Source organism: Neomonachus schauinslandi, chromosome 5 (assembly GCF_002201575.2).
Source record: "Neomonachus schauinslandi chromosome 5, ASM220157v2, whole genome shotgun sequence".
In the NCBI taxonomy this organism is placed as follows: Eukaryota; Metazoa; Chordata; class Mammalia; order Carnivora; family Phocidae; genus Neomonachus; species Neomonachus schauinslandi.
In genome coordinates this window covers 4,527,433-4,541,211 of record NC_058407.1, presented here as the reverse complement: position 1 = coordinate 4,541,211, position 13,779 = coordinate 4,527,433, and the positions used below count along the sequence as shown (strand labels likewise).

The window sequence follows — 13,779 nt, the reverse complement described above, 5'->3', positions numbered from 1 at the left end:
CTCCTCTCCTCTCCTCTCCCCTCCTCTCCTCTCCTCTCCTCTCCTCTCCTCTTCTCCTCTCTTCTCTCTTCTCACTCTGCTCTCCAGGAGTGATGTCTCCCCAGATGGCCCACCCCCACCAGACTTCTGCCCTCGCCCTGCCCCGAACCTGCCTGGCCACTGTCACCAGGACCTCCACGCTGCCCCACCCAAGCTCGGTTTTCAGACCTCTCCTTCATCTGCATCCTGTGCCATCGTGGATTACCTCCTCCTCCTGGGAATACTCCTTCGACTGGCTTCCAGGACACACCCTCAGTCCCATGCTCCTCCCCAGGCCCTTTGCTGTTTTCTCCTCTCCTTCCAAACCTCCAGATGTTGTTGCTCACTGGGGCCCTCTGCACCTCTCCTCTCTCAACCACGCTTGTTCTCTTGGTGATCTTAGCTTGTCTAATGGGTTTAAATACCACCCATAGGCCATCATTCCCCATATTTACATCTCCAGCCTGGACTCTTCCCTGAATTCAGATGCATACATCCTGTCACCTCCCGACGTCTATCTGCTCTTAGGTGTCTAATAAATTATCCAAGGCAATACAAGACTCACTGACCTTCCCCCCAAAGCTGACCTTCCACCTCTGTCAATGGGAACTCCACTGTTCGAGTTGCTCAGGCCCCAACCCCAAGCATCTTGATTCCTTCCTTTCTCTCAAATGCCACATCCAGTCCAGCAGCAAATCATCTCAAACTGCAACTACCTCCCTCCAGCTCCACCATGACCATCCTGGACTAAGCTATCAACATCACTCTGTGGGATTATTGCAATAGCCTCTAAGTGGTCTCCCTGCTTCTGCCCTTGTCCCTCTGTAATCTCTTCTCAATCCAGTGACCAGAATGAACCTGCAAAAAATTAAGCTAGATCTTTTGCTCAAAACCTTCCGATAGCTTCTCATTTCACTCAGAATAAAAAACAGATTCATTTCAAGGACCAACAAGGTTTTCACAGTCTGGACTGATCTCCTCCCACACTGCCTTTCATTCATCCCACCCTTGCCACCTTGGCTTCCTCACTTAGAATGTTAAGTGTGTCAGACTCACTTCTGCCTCAGGGCCTTTGCACCAACTGTTTCCTCTGCCTGGAAACATTTCCCTATATATCTGCATATCCTCCCCCTTATCCTTCTACAGGTCTTTGCTGAAATGCCATCTTATCAGAGAGGTCTCCCCCGACCACTATTTTAAATGGCAACCCTGTACCCTCCCCCATCCCCACACTCTCTTATCTACTTCTCCATAGCACTGATTACTGACATACTGTATGGTTATGTATTTGTCATCCCTCTCCCTAGTAACCTATCCCAAGCTCAATGAAGGCAGGAGATTTAGTCTGTTTTTTTCACTGCTCGATCTTTAATTCTTGGCACATAGATACCTGTTGAAAAATGCATTCATAGGCCTTTAAAAAAATCTCACCCACTTCCCAGGTTTCCATGTCTGGCTGAGAGCTTTTATCTCAGCATTGGTCTTGCTCCTTGAACTGCCCCCTGGACATATCCCCAGGCACCTCAAAACATTCTGGAAAGTAACCCTGAATTTCTCTCTGGCTCTGCTCCTCCCTCCACCCTCCTCCCTTCAGTGAATGACACCTCCATCCCTAGTCAAACCGCAAACCTGGGAGTCCTCCTTGAGCCACTCTTGTCTCCAGGCCACCCTCAACTCCCATCCTTCTACCTCCTGTGTGTATTTGGAACTGTCCATTTCTCCCATCCCTGCTGTCACCATGGTGATCCAAGCCACCACCTTTTTTTCACCTGGAGGGACCATGCCGAGGGCTTTCTAATTGTCCTTCATTTTCTTTCTTGTCCCCTCAGTCTATTCTCAACATAGCAGTCAGAGCACTACTTTTTAAACAGTGTCAAGCTGGACAGTGTCACCCCCACTCCCTCCATTCCAGCTTAAAACCCTCCAGTGGCTTCCCATTACGTATGGAATAAAATCCTCGGCTCCCCCTGGCAGAGCTCCCTTGCCCATTGTGAGGATGACTGATCAGTGCCCCGGCCCAGGACCACAGCCAATATCAGCAATCCCCGGTGGTAATGCTAACACCCCGTGCCCGCACCCAAGAGCTTTACCTAAATCCCCTGCTCTGTGGATGAGGGCAGGGTAAGAAGAGATGCTCTGCGTGCCTGAGAAGGAGCTTGGGGTGGGCACGCAAGGTTTGACTGCGTTTTGCTTCCTTTTCAGAGGACCTCTACTTGAAGACAAGGCTGCAGTTTGATGAAAGAGCCAAGCATTTACAGAATCTGGAAAGCGCCACCAGAAAGGCAGTGTGCACAGCTGTGAAAGAATTCAACAAGAGCCAGGTACACCCCAGGCTCCGTCTCAGGGGTGAGGACACGCACAGGGCCACTTCCCCGGGGGTGCCCCAGCCTCCTGTGCCCAGCTCAGCCCTTCACCGGCTCACACCACACCCCGACAGAGCCCTGCCAGGGCTGCCCAGTTACAGAGATGAATGGACCCAGTCCCTGCTCCTGAGCTCTGAATCGGGGTGTGAAATTCAACAAAACTAGTCATGTGAGCCTGGGGTGTGGGGGTGGGGCCTCAGTTGACCCTCTAAACTTCAGAGTCTTCTCCAATACCGAGGACTATGACATCTACCTAAACAGATGCTACCTAGCGCTGCTCTGACAACTTGTTGTGGTTTCACTTCCTCTCTATCACCTCTCAGAGCTCTGGTCCTTACGGAGAACAGGTCCACGGGTGCTCATTAACAGGAGCAATTATTATGGTGATGATTAACACAAACTCCTGGCGCCTCCTGACACCTCCCTCCTCTCTAAACTCTGTAGGGCCTCCTTCCAAACACTCCTCCTCACCTGGCCATTCCCTGTTCTCTATTCCTTTTGTTAATTAGATGCCCCCCCTCCCCCGATTTTCTTTTCAAAAGCGATTATACTTCCTGGATGGGATGGGGGCCACCCCCGATTCATTTAGCCCACGAGCTGGTTGACCAGAACTATGGTCTGTGAAGTAGGGTGAGCGGATGATGCACCAGAGAGTGGGAAGGGAATAGGAGAATCCTGCCTCCAGTATTTATTTTTAACCTCATCATTTTTAATCCCCATGTTAGTGTGTGTGTGTGTGTGTGTGTGTTATGAAGTACATGCTATTTGTATGATCTAAAGTATCACATTGTGAACTAAAGATATTGGAGACACAAGCTCAAAAATGTCCTACTGGTGGGACATTTATGTCATCCAAGAATCCTGGAGAGGCCGGACCAGAGACCAGAGAGAATGTTGGTTTTCAGTGGGGCAGGAAGGGGAGGGGTTGTGGAGGTCTGAGGAGGGCGCACTGCTTGGGGGGGCGGAGCCCAGGGACAGACCAAGGCCCCTGGAGCCCAGGTCACAACCAGCAGCCCGCAGGAAATCCTAGACATCACCTGGTCCTTGCCCTTCATTTTGCAGACAACGCCTAAGAGGAGAGGTCATTTGCTCCCAGCCCTGCAGAGAATTCCTGGCAGATGGGGCTCTTGATTCTCAGTGTACTGTGACTGCTCATCCATTCTTTAATCGCTCAGTTCTCTCAACAGGTTATTTATTAGCCCTCTTGCTGGGGACTGTTTTTGTTGTTTTCTGGAAACCATGTTGCTGCACTAGTTGATGTATTTATTCATTCAGTGACATTTTTTTTTAAAGCTTTTATTTATTTATTTGACAGAGAGAGAGAGACACAGTGAGAGAGGAAACACAAACAGGGGGAGTGGGAAAGGGAGAAGCAGGCTTCCCGCGGAGCGGAGAGCCCGACGTGGGGCTCGATCCCAGGACCCTGGGACCATGACCTGAGCCGAAGGCAGACGCCCAACGACTGAGCCACCCAGGCGCCCCCATTCAGTGACATTTTTAGTGAGTACCTACAACGTGCTGGCACTCTTGGCTCCCCCAACTCCTCACGTGCACACCGCGAGGCGACACCATGGAAAATGCCCCCCGTTCGGGGGAAAGCCCCCTGTGGCTTCTGCAGCTCAGTTCCTGACTGGAAACAGGCTTTGTCCATTAGCCTGGAATATTAATACAAAGGTCTAGGTAATGGTCCTCAGGAGCAAATCCGAAGCGGGTCAGTCCAACTCAGCAGAGGAGGCACACATTGGAGAGTCTCCCTCGGGGAGGTGAGGCCTGCTCCTTTTGTTAGACGTGTGTTGTGGTGTCAGGGTTAGGGGCAGACCCTGGGGCCCAGCTGGGCAGGGACAAGACCAGGCTCGTCTGCCACCCTGGAAAAGCCAACCAAGTGCCCAGTTTTGTCATCTGCCGAGTGGGGATGATGATGACACCCACCTATGCCAGTCAGGAGTGGGCTAACTCATGCTGGCGTGGGTGGGAAACACTTCCCAAATCTCAGTCTTGGCGCGCCTGGGCAGCTCAGTCGGTTGAGTGTCCAACTCTTGATTTCGGCTCGGGTCATGATCTCAGGCTCCTGGGATCAAGCCCCACATTGGGCTCCATACTCAGTGGGGAGTCTGCATGAAATTCTCTCTCTCCTCTGCCTCCTGCTTGTGCACGCATGCTCTCTCTCTAAAATAAATAAATAAATCTTAAAAAAAAAAAAAAAAGAAGTCACCACTGTTGTGAATCACTCTGTTGGGGCTTCTTTGTGGCCTATAGCAATCCCGGGGTGACCGGGGCCACTGGGAGGGGCACAGAGCCTTGCCCTGAGGTGAGTGAGGCCAAGCCAATGGGAGATGGTGGCCTAACCTGGGGAGATGGCTCCCGGCTTTGGCAAATTAGTGCAAACACCTGCAGTTCTTACACACACAGCCAGCAGGTGGGGATTCCCTCAGCCCAGCCCACATGCCCATCGTCATCAAGGCAGCCTGGGTCCAAGGGCCTCCCCACATCCATGCCTGACGAGTCTTCTGCCCCCACCCCACCTGTCCCATGTGCACATTAGCAAACTCTTCCAAGTCAAGGGCTCCCAGCGAGATGTGCCCGCCTGTGCCTCAATCCCCATGGGGTCACTCAGGGCATCTTCCTTAATGTCTTCCCACATGCAGGCCACCGAGTCACTGGAAAGGAAAATTCGAGAGAAAAAACAGGAACAAGAAGACAACCTGGCTGAGATCTCCAACCTGCTGCGTGGGGACCTGCTCTCGGAGAACACACACCAGGCAGCCAGCTCCTTTGGGCCCCACCGCGTGGTCCCCGACCGCTGGAAGGGCATGACCCAGGAGCAGCTGGAGCAGATCCGCCTGGTTCAGAGGCAGCAAGTCCAGGAGAAGCTGGTACCCGCCCCCTCCCCTCCTCACAGAGCCCGCACATGTAGCCCTGGGCCACCCTCCTGCTGCCTTCCTCCAGCATCGGGTTATAGCTGCTGCTGTACTCGTCCCTAGAAGAAGCCCTCAAGGAGTTTCTGTTCTGGGTCTGGGGCACGGGGAGACGGGAGTCAAATAACCCCACACATGGGTGATGTGCTTGGGTGGACGTAAGGCTGGGCCAAGGGGATGGAGGATTTGGGGCTTGAGGGGGGTCACCAGGAGACTAGGAAGTGATGTTGGACCAAAGACTTGAAGAAGGGGAGGGAGTGAGCCACGCAAATATCTGGGGAACGACCACCAGGCAGGGTGAGATTCAAGGGCAAAGGCCTTGAGGCAGGACCAGCTCAACCTGTTCAGGGAAGAGTGAGGAGCCAGGTGGCTGAAGGTAGAGTGAGGACAAGGACAGGAGGAGGTCTGGGTGGTGGAAGGTCAAGGTCCTGGCAGTCCACGGGGAAGACTTGGCTTTTTCTGTGACTGATGGGAAGCTCTGGAGGGTTTTGAGCAGAGGAGTGACACGCTCTGACTTACATTTTGCAGGATCCCTCTCGCAGCTGTGTTGAGGAAGGACTGCATTGGGGTGGGGGGGGGAGAGGGATCACTGGGGAGGCTGTTGCAGTGGTCAAGGTGAGAGATGGTGCTGGCTGGGTCCAGGGCACTGGCAGCGAGGGTGCTGAGAAATGGTCAGATTCTGGATCTATTCTGAAAGTAGAGAAGATAGGATTGGTTGAAGGGTTGGGTGTGGCATATGAGACCCAGAGGAGGTAAGGATTACTCCACGCCTTCTGGCCTGAGCAGTGAGAAGGATGGAGTTGGCATTTACTGAGATAGGATGATGATGGGAGGAGCAGGTTGGTAGGTGGAGTAGAAGTCACAAGTGCAACTTTGGATATGTTATGTGTGCAGTGCCTATTAGACATCTGTATCTGTTAGGATTCTGTGCCTGATCATGGCAGAAAACCCTGACTAACAGCATCTTAAATAAAATAGAACTTGTCTCTTGCATGGAGACCAAATCCTTAGGAAGATAGTCCAGGGCTGGTATGGCAACTCCATGGTCATTGACTAATGTTTTGCCATCCTTGGCACCTGGCTCCCACTTCCTAGTGCAAGCTGGCTGCTTGAGCTCCAGCCATCACATGCATATTCCACCTAGCAGGAAGAGTGCTCGCTTTGGCAGCACATATACCATCTAGCAGGAAGAAGGAATGAGGAAGAACACTTTAAGGACACTTCTCAAAAGTTTCATGGGACACTTCCAGTTAAATTCCCTTGGATAACACTTAGTCACAGGGTTGCCCCAAAGTGTAAAGATCAGGAAATGTAGTGTTTATTCCAGGCCGTAGGTGCTGGCAGTTGTTTTATTAAGGAAGAAAGAAAAAATGGCTACCGGAAGACAAGTAATATTTTCTGCCATGATGTCCCAGTAAAGCCAGCAGCTGGAGTTCAGAACGAGGTCCGGGCTGGAGACAGAGGCAGAGAGATATGGCCACACAGACAGTGTTTAAGGCAGTGAACCTGGCTAAGGTGAGTGAAGACAGAAGGGGTCTGAGGACTGAGTCATGGGACAGCCCGCACCCCCACCATTGTTTAGGGAGAGTGAAGGGGCTGGAGAAGGGAAGCCAGGGAGGGAGGAGGGGCCCAGCAGGGGAGCCCCTGGGTCAGACAGTGCCACTGGGCTGCTGGCTGAATGCTGGATCCAGGTGGCAGTCCCTGGCGCCTTCCTCTGGAGCATCCTTGGAGGAGGGGCGGGGGAGACAGAAGGTCACAGGCAGGAAGGAAGTGGAGACCACAGGTGCAGACAACCCTCGCAAAGTGTTTTGCTCTAAAGGGTGCAGGGAAAGGGGGTGGTAGCCGGTGGGGACACGGGGTCAAGAGAAGGTTTTGGCTTTCTGATTATAGAAGTAACAGCATACTTGTCATTCCACGAAGACAACACAGTAGAGAGGGGGACATTGACACCAGCAGGGACCTGCTGGAGCCCGTGGCCCGGGTGGCAGACGCACAAGGCCCTGGCAGCACTAGCTGATGCTTGGGGAGCCCAGGCTGATCATCCTTGGCCGTGGGTGTGGGGCGTGTTGGCGGGGCAGCATGTGGAGCTCCTATTTCCTGGGGAAACAGGAAGGGAGGCCAGCAGCTGAGGGGGAGGGGGTCCAGTTGGGGGTTTGGGGATGGAGAATGGGGTGCCAATGGTCATCTAGGAGAGCCGGAAAGCAACAGCCTAGGGGAAGAGGGCAGGATGGCCAGGCAGAGCCGGGGGCCCCCTGGAGGCTGAAGGTCATGAACTTGAAGTATCCCCAGTGAGCGTGGTCAAGTGCCCTGGCCACGCTCAGCTGTAAGGGGTCCATGCTCAGGGCCTGCTCGCAAGTCTGACCAAGTGAGAGTTTCAAGGGCACCAAGGGTGTCTGCCAGGGGGTGTCAGCCATGGACGTTGGACTGAGCAAGGAGGGACATGAAGACGCAAAGAGTGCCGGGACTAGGAAGTGTGCGGTCAGTGGGTAGGAGGGCCTGGCATGGGGTGAGGGATGGAATAACTTGAAATCAGGGGACTGGAGAGTGGGTGGAAGAGGCAGATCAGAATGGTGGAGATTAGGACCCTTGAAGATGGTGACCCTAGGGAGGCTGGCATTCTTGGTAATGACAAGGTGGGGGCAGAAGTCCTCAAAGTGGGGTCTCTGGACCAGCAGCATCAGCATTGCCTAGGAACTTGGGAGAAATGCAGATTCTCAGGCCCCGCCCCAGCCTCCTGAACCAGAATCCCTGGAGCGGGGCCCAGAGTCTGTGGCTAGGAAAGCCCCCCCAGGGGTTCTGATGCCTGTTGGAGTTCGAGGGTCACTGGTAGGCTGTGCCCAGGGGGTGACAGCTGGCGGGTTGGCCCTAGGTCTTTGGAGAGGAGAGGGACTGGCTGAGAAGCCAGGGAAAGGAAAGTTCTCAGGCCTGCAGGGTGGGCGGGGCTGCCCCAGGGTCAGCAGATGACCACCTCGGGTGGGATGGCAGGTGCCTCGGTCAGGCGAGTATAGGGGGAGGGGCAGCAGCCTGGCTCAGGGAATGAGGAGCAGGTGGGACATCTCCCCTGCCTGGTCTCCTCCAGGCCCAGAAGGTCAAGTGTGTGGGAGCGGGAGTGGGGGGCAGCCAAGGCTGAGGCAGGGAAGTAGCCCAATGTGGGAAGAGCTCTGAAGTTGGCATCAGATGCAGGGAATGTTGGTTCCCCTTGCAAGGCCCTGCTCTGTCCTTCTCTCCTGCGATTCAGCTCAACTATCTGGCAGGGAAGGTTGACCATCTGTCCGGAAAGCAGCAGCATCTTTGTCGAAAATGAAGACAGAAAAACACAAAGGGGAAAAACACCTACAATATGTCTCACCACTCATAAATACTCCCCTGCCCCGCACCCTTGTATGACCCCCAGTGCCCTTCCCTCCTGCCGCCTCTTTCACGTAGGGAGACCGTTTGAAAAACGGAGATCATGCCAAGAATAGTTAGGTTGCCTGTCTCTGAGTCCGGGGCAAGTATGTCCCCATGGCATTCTCTATTCTTCATGAAAGCATCTTGTGTCATGACTCAGGGCAGCTGTGAGCAGCCTCATTTTACAGGAAAGGAAACTGAGGTTTAGACAGGCAAAATGACTCACCCTGTAGGTGACAAAACCAGGCGCTAGCCTCGGCTTAGTCCCTGGGTGGGGGGCCGGGGCCTCTGCCAGCCCGTCTGTGCCTGGTGGTCTGCTGACCCAGGACTGCGGGGCCACTGGACACTCTAGCCCTGCTCATCGGGTGGCCGGGAACCCTGCCCTGAAACCCATGGAATGGAAGGAGGCGTACTCATCCTCAGACCCGGCCCCACCTGCTTTTGCTTCCTTTTGCCTGTAGAAGGGTGAGCTGACAAAGTAATTTATACTCAGGATGGCTGATAAAACTACTCAGGTTTCGGGGAGTGGCCCCTTCCCTCTGCATTCATCCAGTTGCCTCTTCGAAGGCTCAGTGGTTTTTATAGAGGGGTCTGGAAGGCAATGGGGAATGAACTGAGATGCAGAAATTCACCCCCAAGATCATGAGCCCATTGTCGGGTGGGGCTGTTGCTTCCGTATGTTCTAGAAGCGACCGGGTGATCCCAGTGTTCGGCGGCACGCCCCACTGGTGGCGTCCGGGGTGGGAGGCCCTGCCTTCGGAGCCCTGGGCTGGCCGCTGCTGTCCCTGCAGGCCTCAGAGGGCCGGCTGACACCTTCCAAGTGTGGGAAGCACCTGGGCCGCCCGGAATGATGGCAGGTGGGGGTGGTCTCCTCTGATTTCCCGCACGATGTTGCTCACCTACCTGCCCCCTCCCCCCCCGCCGCCCGAGCCTCAGTTTCCCTAGCTGTAAGATGAGAGGCCGATTCTCCTGATGATCCCCTGGATCTCTTCTGGGTCTGGGGACGGGTGGTGGTGAGTCACCTCTCCTCCCTCCAGAGGCTTCAGGAGGAAGAGCGGCAGCGAGACATGGACTGGGACCGTCGGAGGGTACAGACGGCGCGCGCTGCTCTGCTCAGGGAGCGGTGGCAGCAGCGCCAGCAGCGAGACCTGCGCCGGGCTCTGGACTGCAGCAACCTCAGCCTGGCCAAGGAGCAGCTTGCGCAGTGAGAGCCTGGGGGCACGGGGGAGGAGGGGTTGGGGTGGGGGAGCAGGCAGCACGTGGGAGTGGAGATCCGGCTGAGTCGTGGGGAGGGTCAGAGCAGGCCGTGTGGGCCCACCCTCCCTGAGTCTTTCCCACCCAGAGGCCCAGGGCCCGTGCCCTGGATCTCCCTGGGGGCCCCCTAGCAGCCGTGGCTTGGGCGGCACAGCCCCCCGGTATAGAATTCAAACAGGAAGGGGAGAAGGGCTGAGAGCCACAGGCCAGAAATTAAGGGCTTGGCAACCACTGGTCCCGGCACTGGCCAGATGACCCACTCTGGGAGGTGCTCGTGGGGACACTAGTGACCCCCAGTGGCTCAGACGTGGGGGCTGGGGATGGAGTACACAGAGGGCACGGGAGCCCCAGGGGAGGGCACTGGGTGAACCTGGGGGAGTCGGAGGGCTTTTCCCAGGAGGCTGCGTGGCTCAGACATGGTGGGAGGACGGTGGCAGCTACCCAGTGCAGCGAGGGGCCTCCCAGGCTGCCCAGGGCCAGCTGGAGTCTCTTCGCCATACTGACGGACCCCAAGAGCTGTTCGCAGTTCCGCCTACAGAAGACATCAAATGCAGATCTGTCGGTGAACTTGTTGTTAAAAAACACATTATTTACTTATTTACCTGTCTGTTCATCAAGCTCTTGGCTTGAACTTGGCAGAGACCACCGGTATGTTCTGCAATCAGGTGTCTGTTTCCCGGTGGGTCCACTGTTGGCCGGTCACTTCTGTTGGGGGCCCCAAAGAAGCAGTAGAGACGATCTGAGGGGAGTCAGATGGGATGAACAAATGTCTTTACAGCCACGCTATATATGTGGTACATACATGTGTGTGTACTGCATACACGCATGTATGTGTGTGTGGTGTATTCGTGTATGTGTGTGTAGTGTATTCATGTATGTGTGTAGTGTATTCATGTATGTGTGCATACAGTGTATTCATGTATGTGCGCATACAGTGTATTCATGTCTGTGTGTGTACAGCGTATTCATGTCTGTGTGGAGAGTGTATTCGTGTATGTGTGGACAGTGAATTTGTGTATGTGTGTGTAGTGTATTCATGTATGTGTGTGTAGTGTATTCATGTATGTGTGTGTACAGTATTCATGTATGTGTGTGTAGTGTATTCATGTCTTTGTGTGGACAGTGTATTCATGTATGTGTGGACAGTGTATTCGTGTATGTGTGGACAGTGTATTCATGTATGTGTGTGTAGTGTATTCATGTATGTGTGCGTGCAGTGTATTCATGTATGTGTGTGTAGTGTATTCATGTATGTGCGTACAGTGTATTCATGTATGTGTGTGGTGTATTCATGTATGTGTGCATACAGTGTATTCATGTATGTGTGTGTGGTGTATTCATGTATGCGTGTGTGGCGTATTCATGTATGTGCGCGTACAGTGTATTCATGTATGTGCGCATACGGTGTATTCATGTATGTGTGTGTGGTGTATTCATGTATGTGTGTGTGGTGTATTCATGTATGTGCGCGTACGGTGTATTCATGTATGTGTGCGTACGGTGTATTCATGTATGTGTGTGTAGTGTATTCATGTATGTGCATATACAGTGTATTCATGTATGTGTGGACAGTGTATTCATGTATGTGTGCATACAGTGTATTCATGTATGTGCGTGTACGGTGTATTCATGTATGTGTGCGTACGGTGTGTTCATGTATGTGTGTGTACCGTGTAGTCATGCATGTGCATGTACAGTGTATTCATGTATGTGTGTGTATAGTGTACAAATGTGTATATGTGTGTATATGTGTGTATAGCGTATATATGTACACATGTATGTATATATATGTGTAGATAGATATAGATTTAAAAAGTAGAATATTTAGGAAACCAGGCCTTTGCTGATTGTTTTTTTCTCCTTGTTTTACTATCAGGAAAAAATATATGGAGGAAGTCTATACAAATCAACCCACTGAAGATTATTTCACACAATTTAATACACAAAGTCGGTAATAATGAAAGAGAAACCGTTTATGCCTAAAATGCAGTAGCTGTGAAGAGTCACATGTATTAAAAAAAGAAATCCACTCCATGTCTCAGAGGTCCCCATCTCACTTTTCTCCCGTGGACTAACACGCATAGAACCTCTCTCTCCCTTGCACGTGTATGAGGAGCATTAGTCTCTGTCCAGCTCCTCTCGGAGAGTGTCCCCGGGGTCGGCCGTGGGGGCCGTGGGTGCAGGGATGGAGCAGACGCGGCCCTGTGGAGGACTATCCCAGAGAGAGTGGCGTTTGAGGGGGCCCGCGTCTCACTGAGCCCCGGTGAGCCTGCTGTGAAGGCCAACATGAGCGCTTACTATGTGCGGGGTGTTTGGAACAATCTGACCCTCACGGCAGCCAGTGGTGGGTATCTTTATGACTCACCTGCTCAGGAGAGGAGCCTGAGATGCAGACATGATAAGTGACTTGCCCAAGGTCACGCTGACGGGCAGTGATGGGCCTGGGCTTGAGCCCCGGGAGCCTGGCTCTCAAACGCCTCCCTCTCCTGGCTCCGGTAGCAGCGCCCCAAAGCAAGAGCGGCTTCAGCAAAGCCGTTTACCTCCTGCTCTGGGGACTCTCTAGCCGGGCACACACAAAGGCACGTTATCTGTGGAGCGCAGCATGCAGACGGCCTGGGGGACCACACGGGCTGAGGTGGAAGGAGAGGATCCTGTGGACTTTAACAGGAGAGCTCCTGAGGAGCTGTGGGCCACGGAGTGGCAGGATCCGGTGTGCATGCTTCCGAAGGGGGGCTCCAGCAGCGGCGGGGCTGCCAGAAGAGAGGCTGACTTTGAAGACAAGCGTCCCCGTCTCCTGGCCCATCCAGGCTCACGCGGGCTCCCAGAATGGCAAAGCATTTGAGCGAATGGTCACACTGGGACATAGTTCACACCCAGAGTTCACCTAGTAATGCTGCCACCCCCAGGGCGAGGCGGGGCGGGCGGGTGTGGGGGGCTCCTGCAGGTGCTAGGGCTGAAATAGGAATTGTGATCTTATGCCAGGGAGTGGGGCACATGCAAGTCCACTGATGTGGGATCTCACTAGTGCCCCTTGTGGATGAGCTTGTTCACTACAAGTCTATGGAGCCGAGGTGTTCTCCTTGGCAGGCCGTCTACAGCTCAGATTGCCCCTAGGATGTCCCCGTTAGGCAGCGGGGCAATTCCAACAGACCCACGTTGACTATGCTCCTCCTGCCGGGGGAGGAGACCTCCAGATCCATCCTAATCAAGTGCACCCCATGTGATTCACCCCCTCGCCACGGCTGCTGGCCATCCCGAATGGAGCACGTACTCCTGAGTGACTGACGGTGACAGTACGCCCCCTCGTTTCCTGGGGCTGCCATAACAAAGTAGCACAGACTGGGGGGCTCAGCCACAGACATTTCTACTTCTTCACAGTCTGGACACCAGAGATCAAGGTGTTGGTTGAGCTGGTTCCTTCTGAGGGCTCCATGGCTTCTAGCAGTTTGCTGGCGACTTTTAGGGTTCCTTGGCTTATCGATGCATCACCCTGACCTGTGCCTTTGTCTCTACGTGGCATTCTCCGGATGCTCCCGTCCGTGTCCAAATTCCCTCTTTTTATAAGGAAGCCAGTCATATTGGACTAGGGCCCAGCCCAGTGACCTTGTCTTAACTAATTCTATCTACAATGACCTTATTTCCAAATAAGGTCACGTCTGAGGTACTGGAGTTTAGGACTCCAACATATCTTTCTGGGGGAACACAATTCAACCCATCACGGGCAGAATGCAGAGGGCACCTGGTCCCATTACCTCCCAGGACAATCCCATTAGGAACATTGGTGGCCAGGCTGAACAAGCCACACTTTGAGGAGGGTACTGGTGATGGAGGAGAGACCG

The 13,779-nt window shown here is 53.7% G+C and overlaps 1 protein-coding gene across 1 annotated transcript in view; it reads left to right on the top strand.

The window, feature by feature from the left end:
• RIBC2 (RIB43A domain with coiled-coils 2) overlaps window positions 1-11,954 on the top strand; it is a 17,157-nt gene extending 5,203 nt beyond the window's left edge. The window contains exons 4-7 of the mRNA XM_044915769.1: window positions 2,221-2,339; window positions 5,027-5,254; window positions 9,724-9,890; window positions 11,817-11,954. Of these exons, the coding sequence (XP_044771704.1) occupies window positions 2,221-2,339; window positions 5,027-5,254; window positions 9,724-9,890; window positions 11,817-11,895 (593 nt within the window). The 3' untranslated portion in view covers window positions 11,896-11,954. The remainder of the gene's footprint in view (window positions 1-2,220; window positions 2,340-5,026; window positions 5,255-9,723; window positions 9,891-11,816) is intronic.
• Window positions 11,955-13,779: the final 1,825 nt, after the last annotated feature.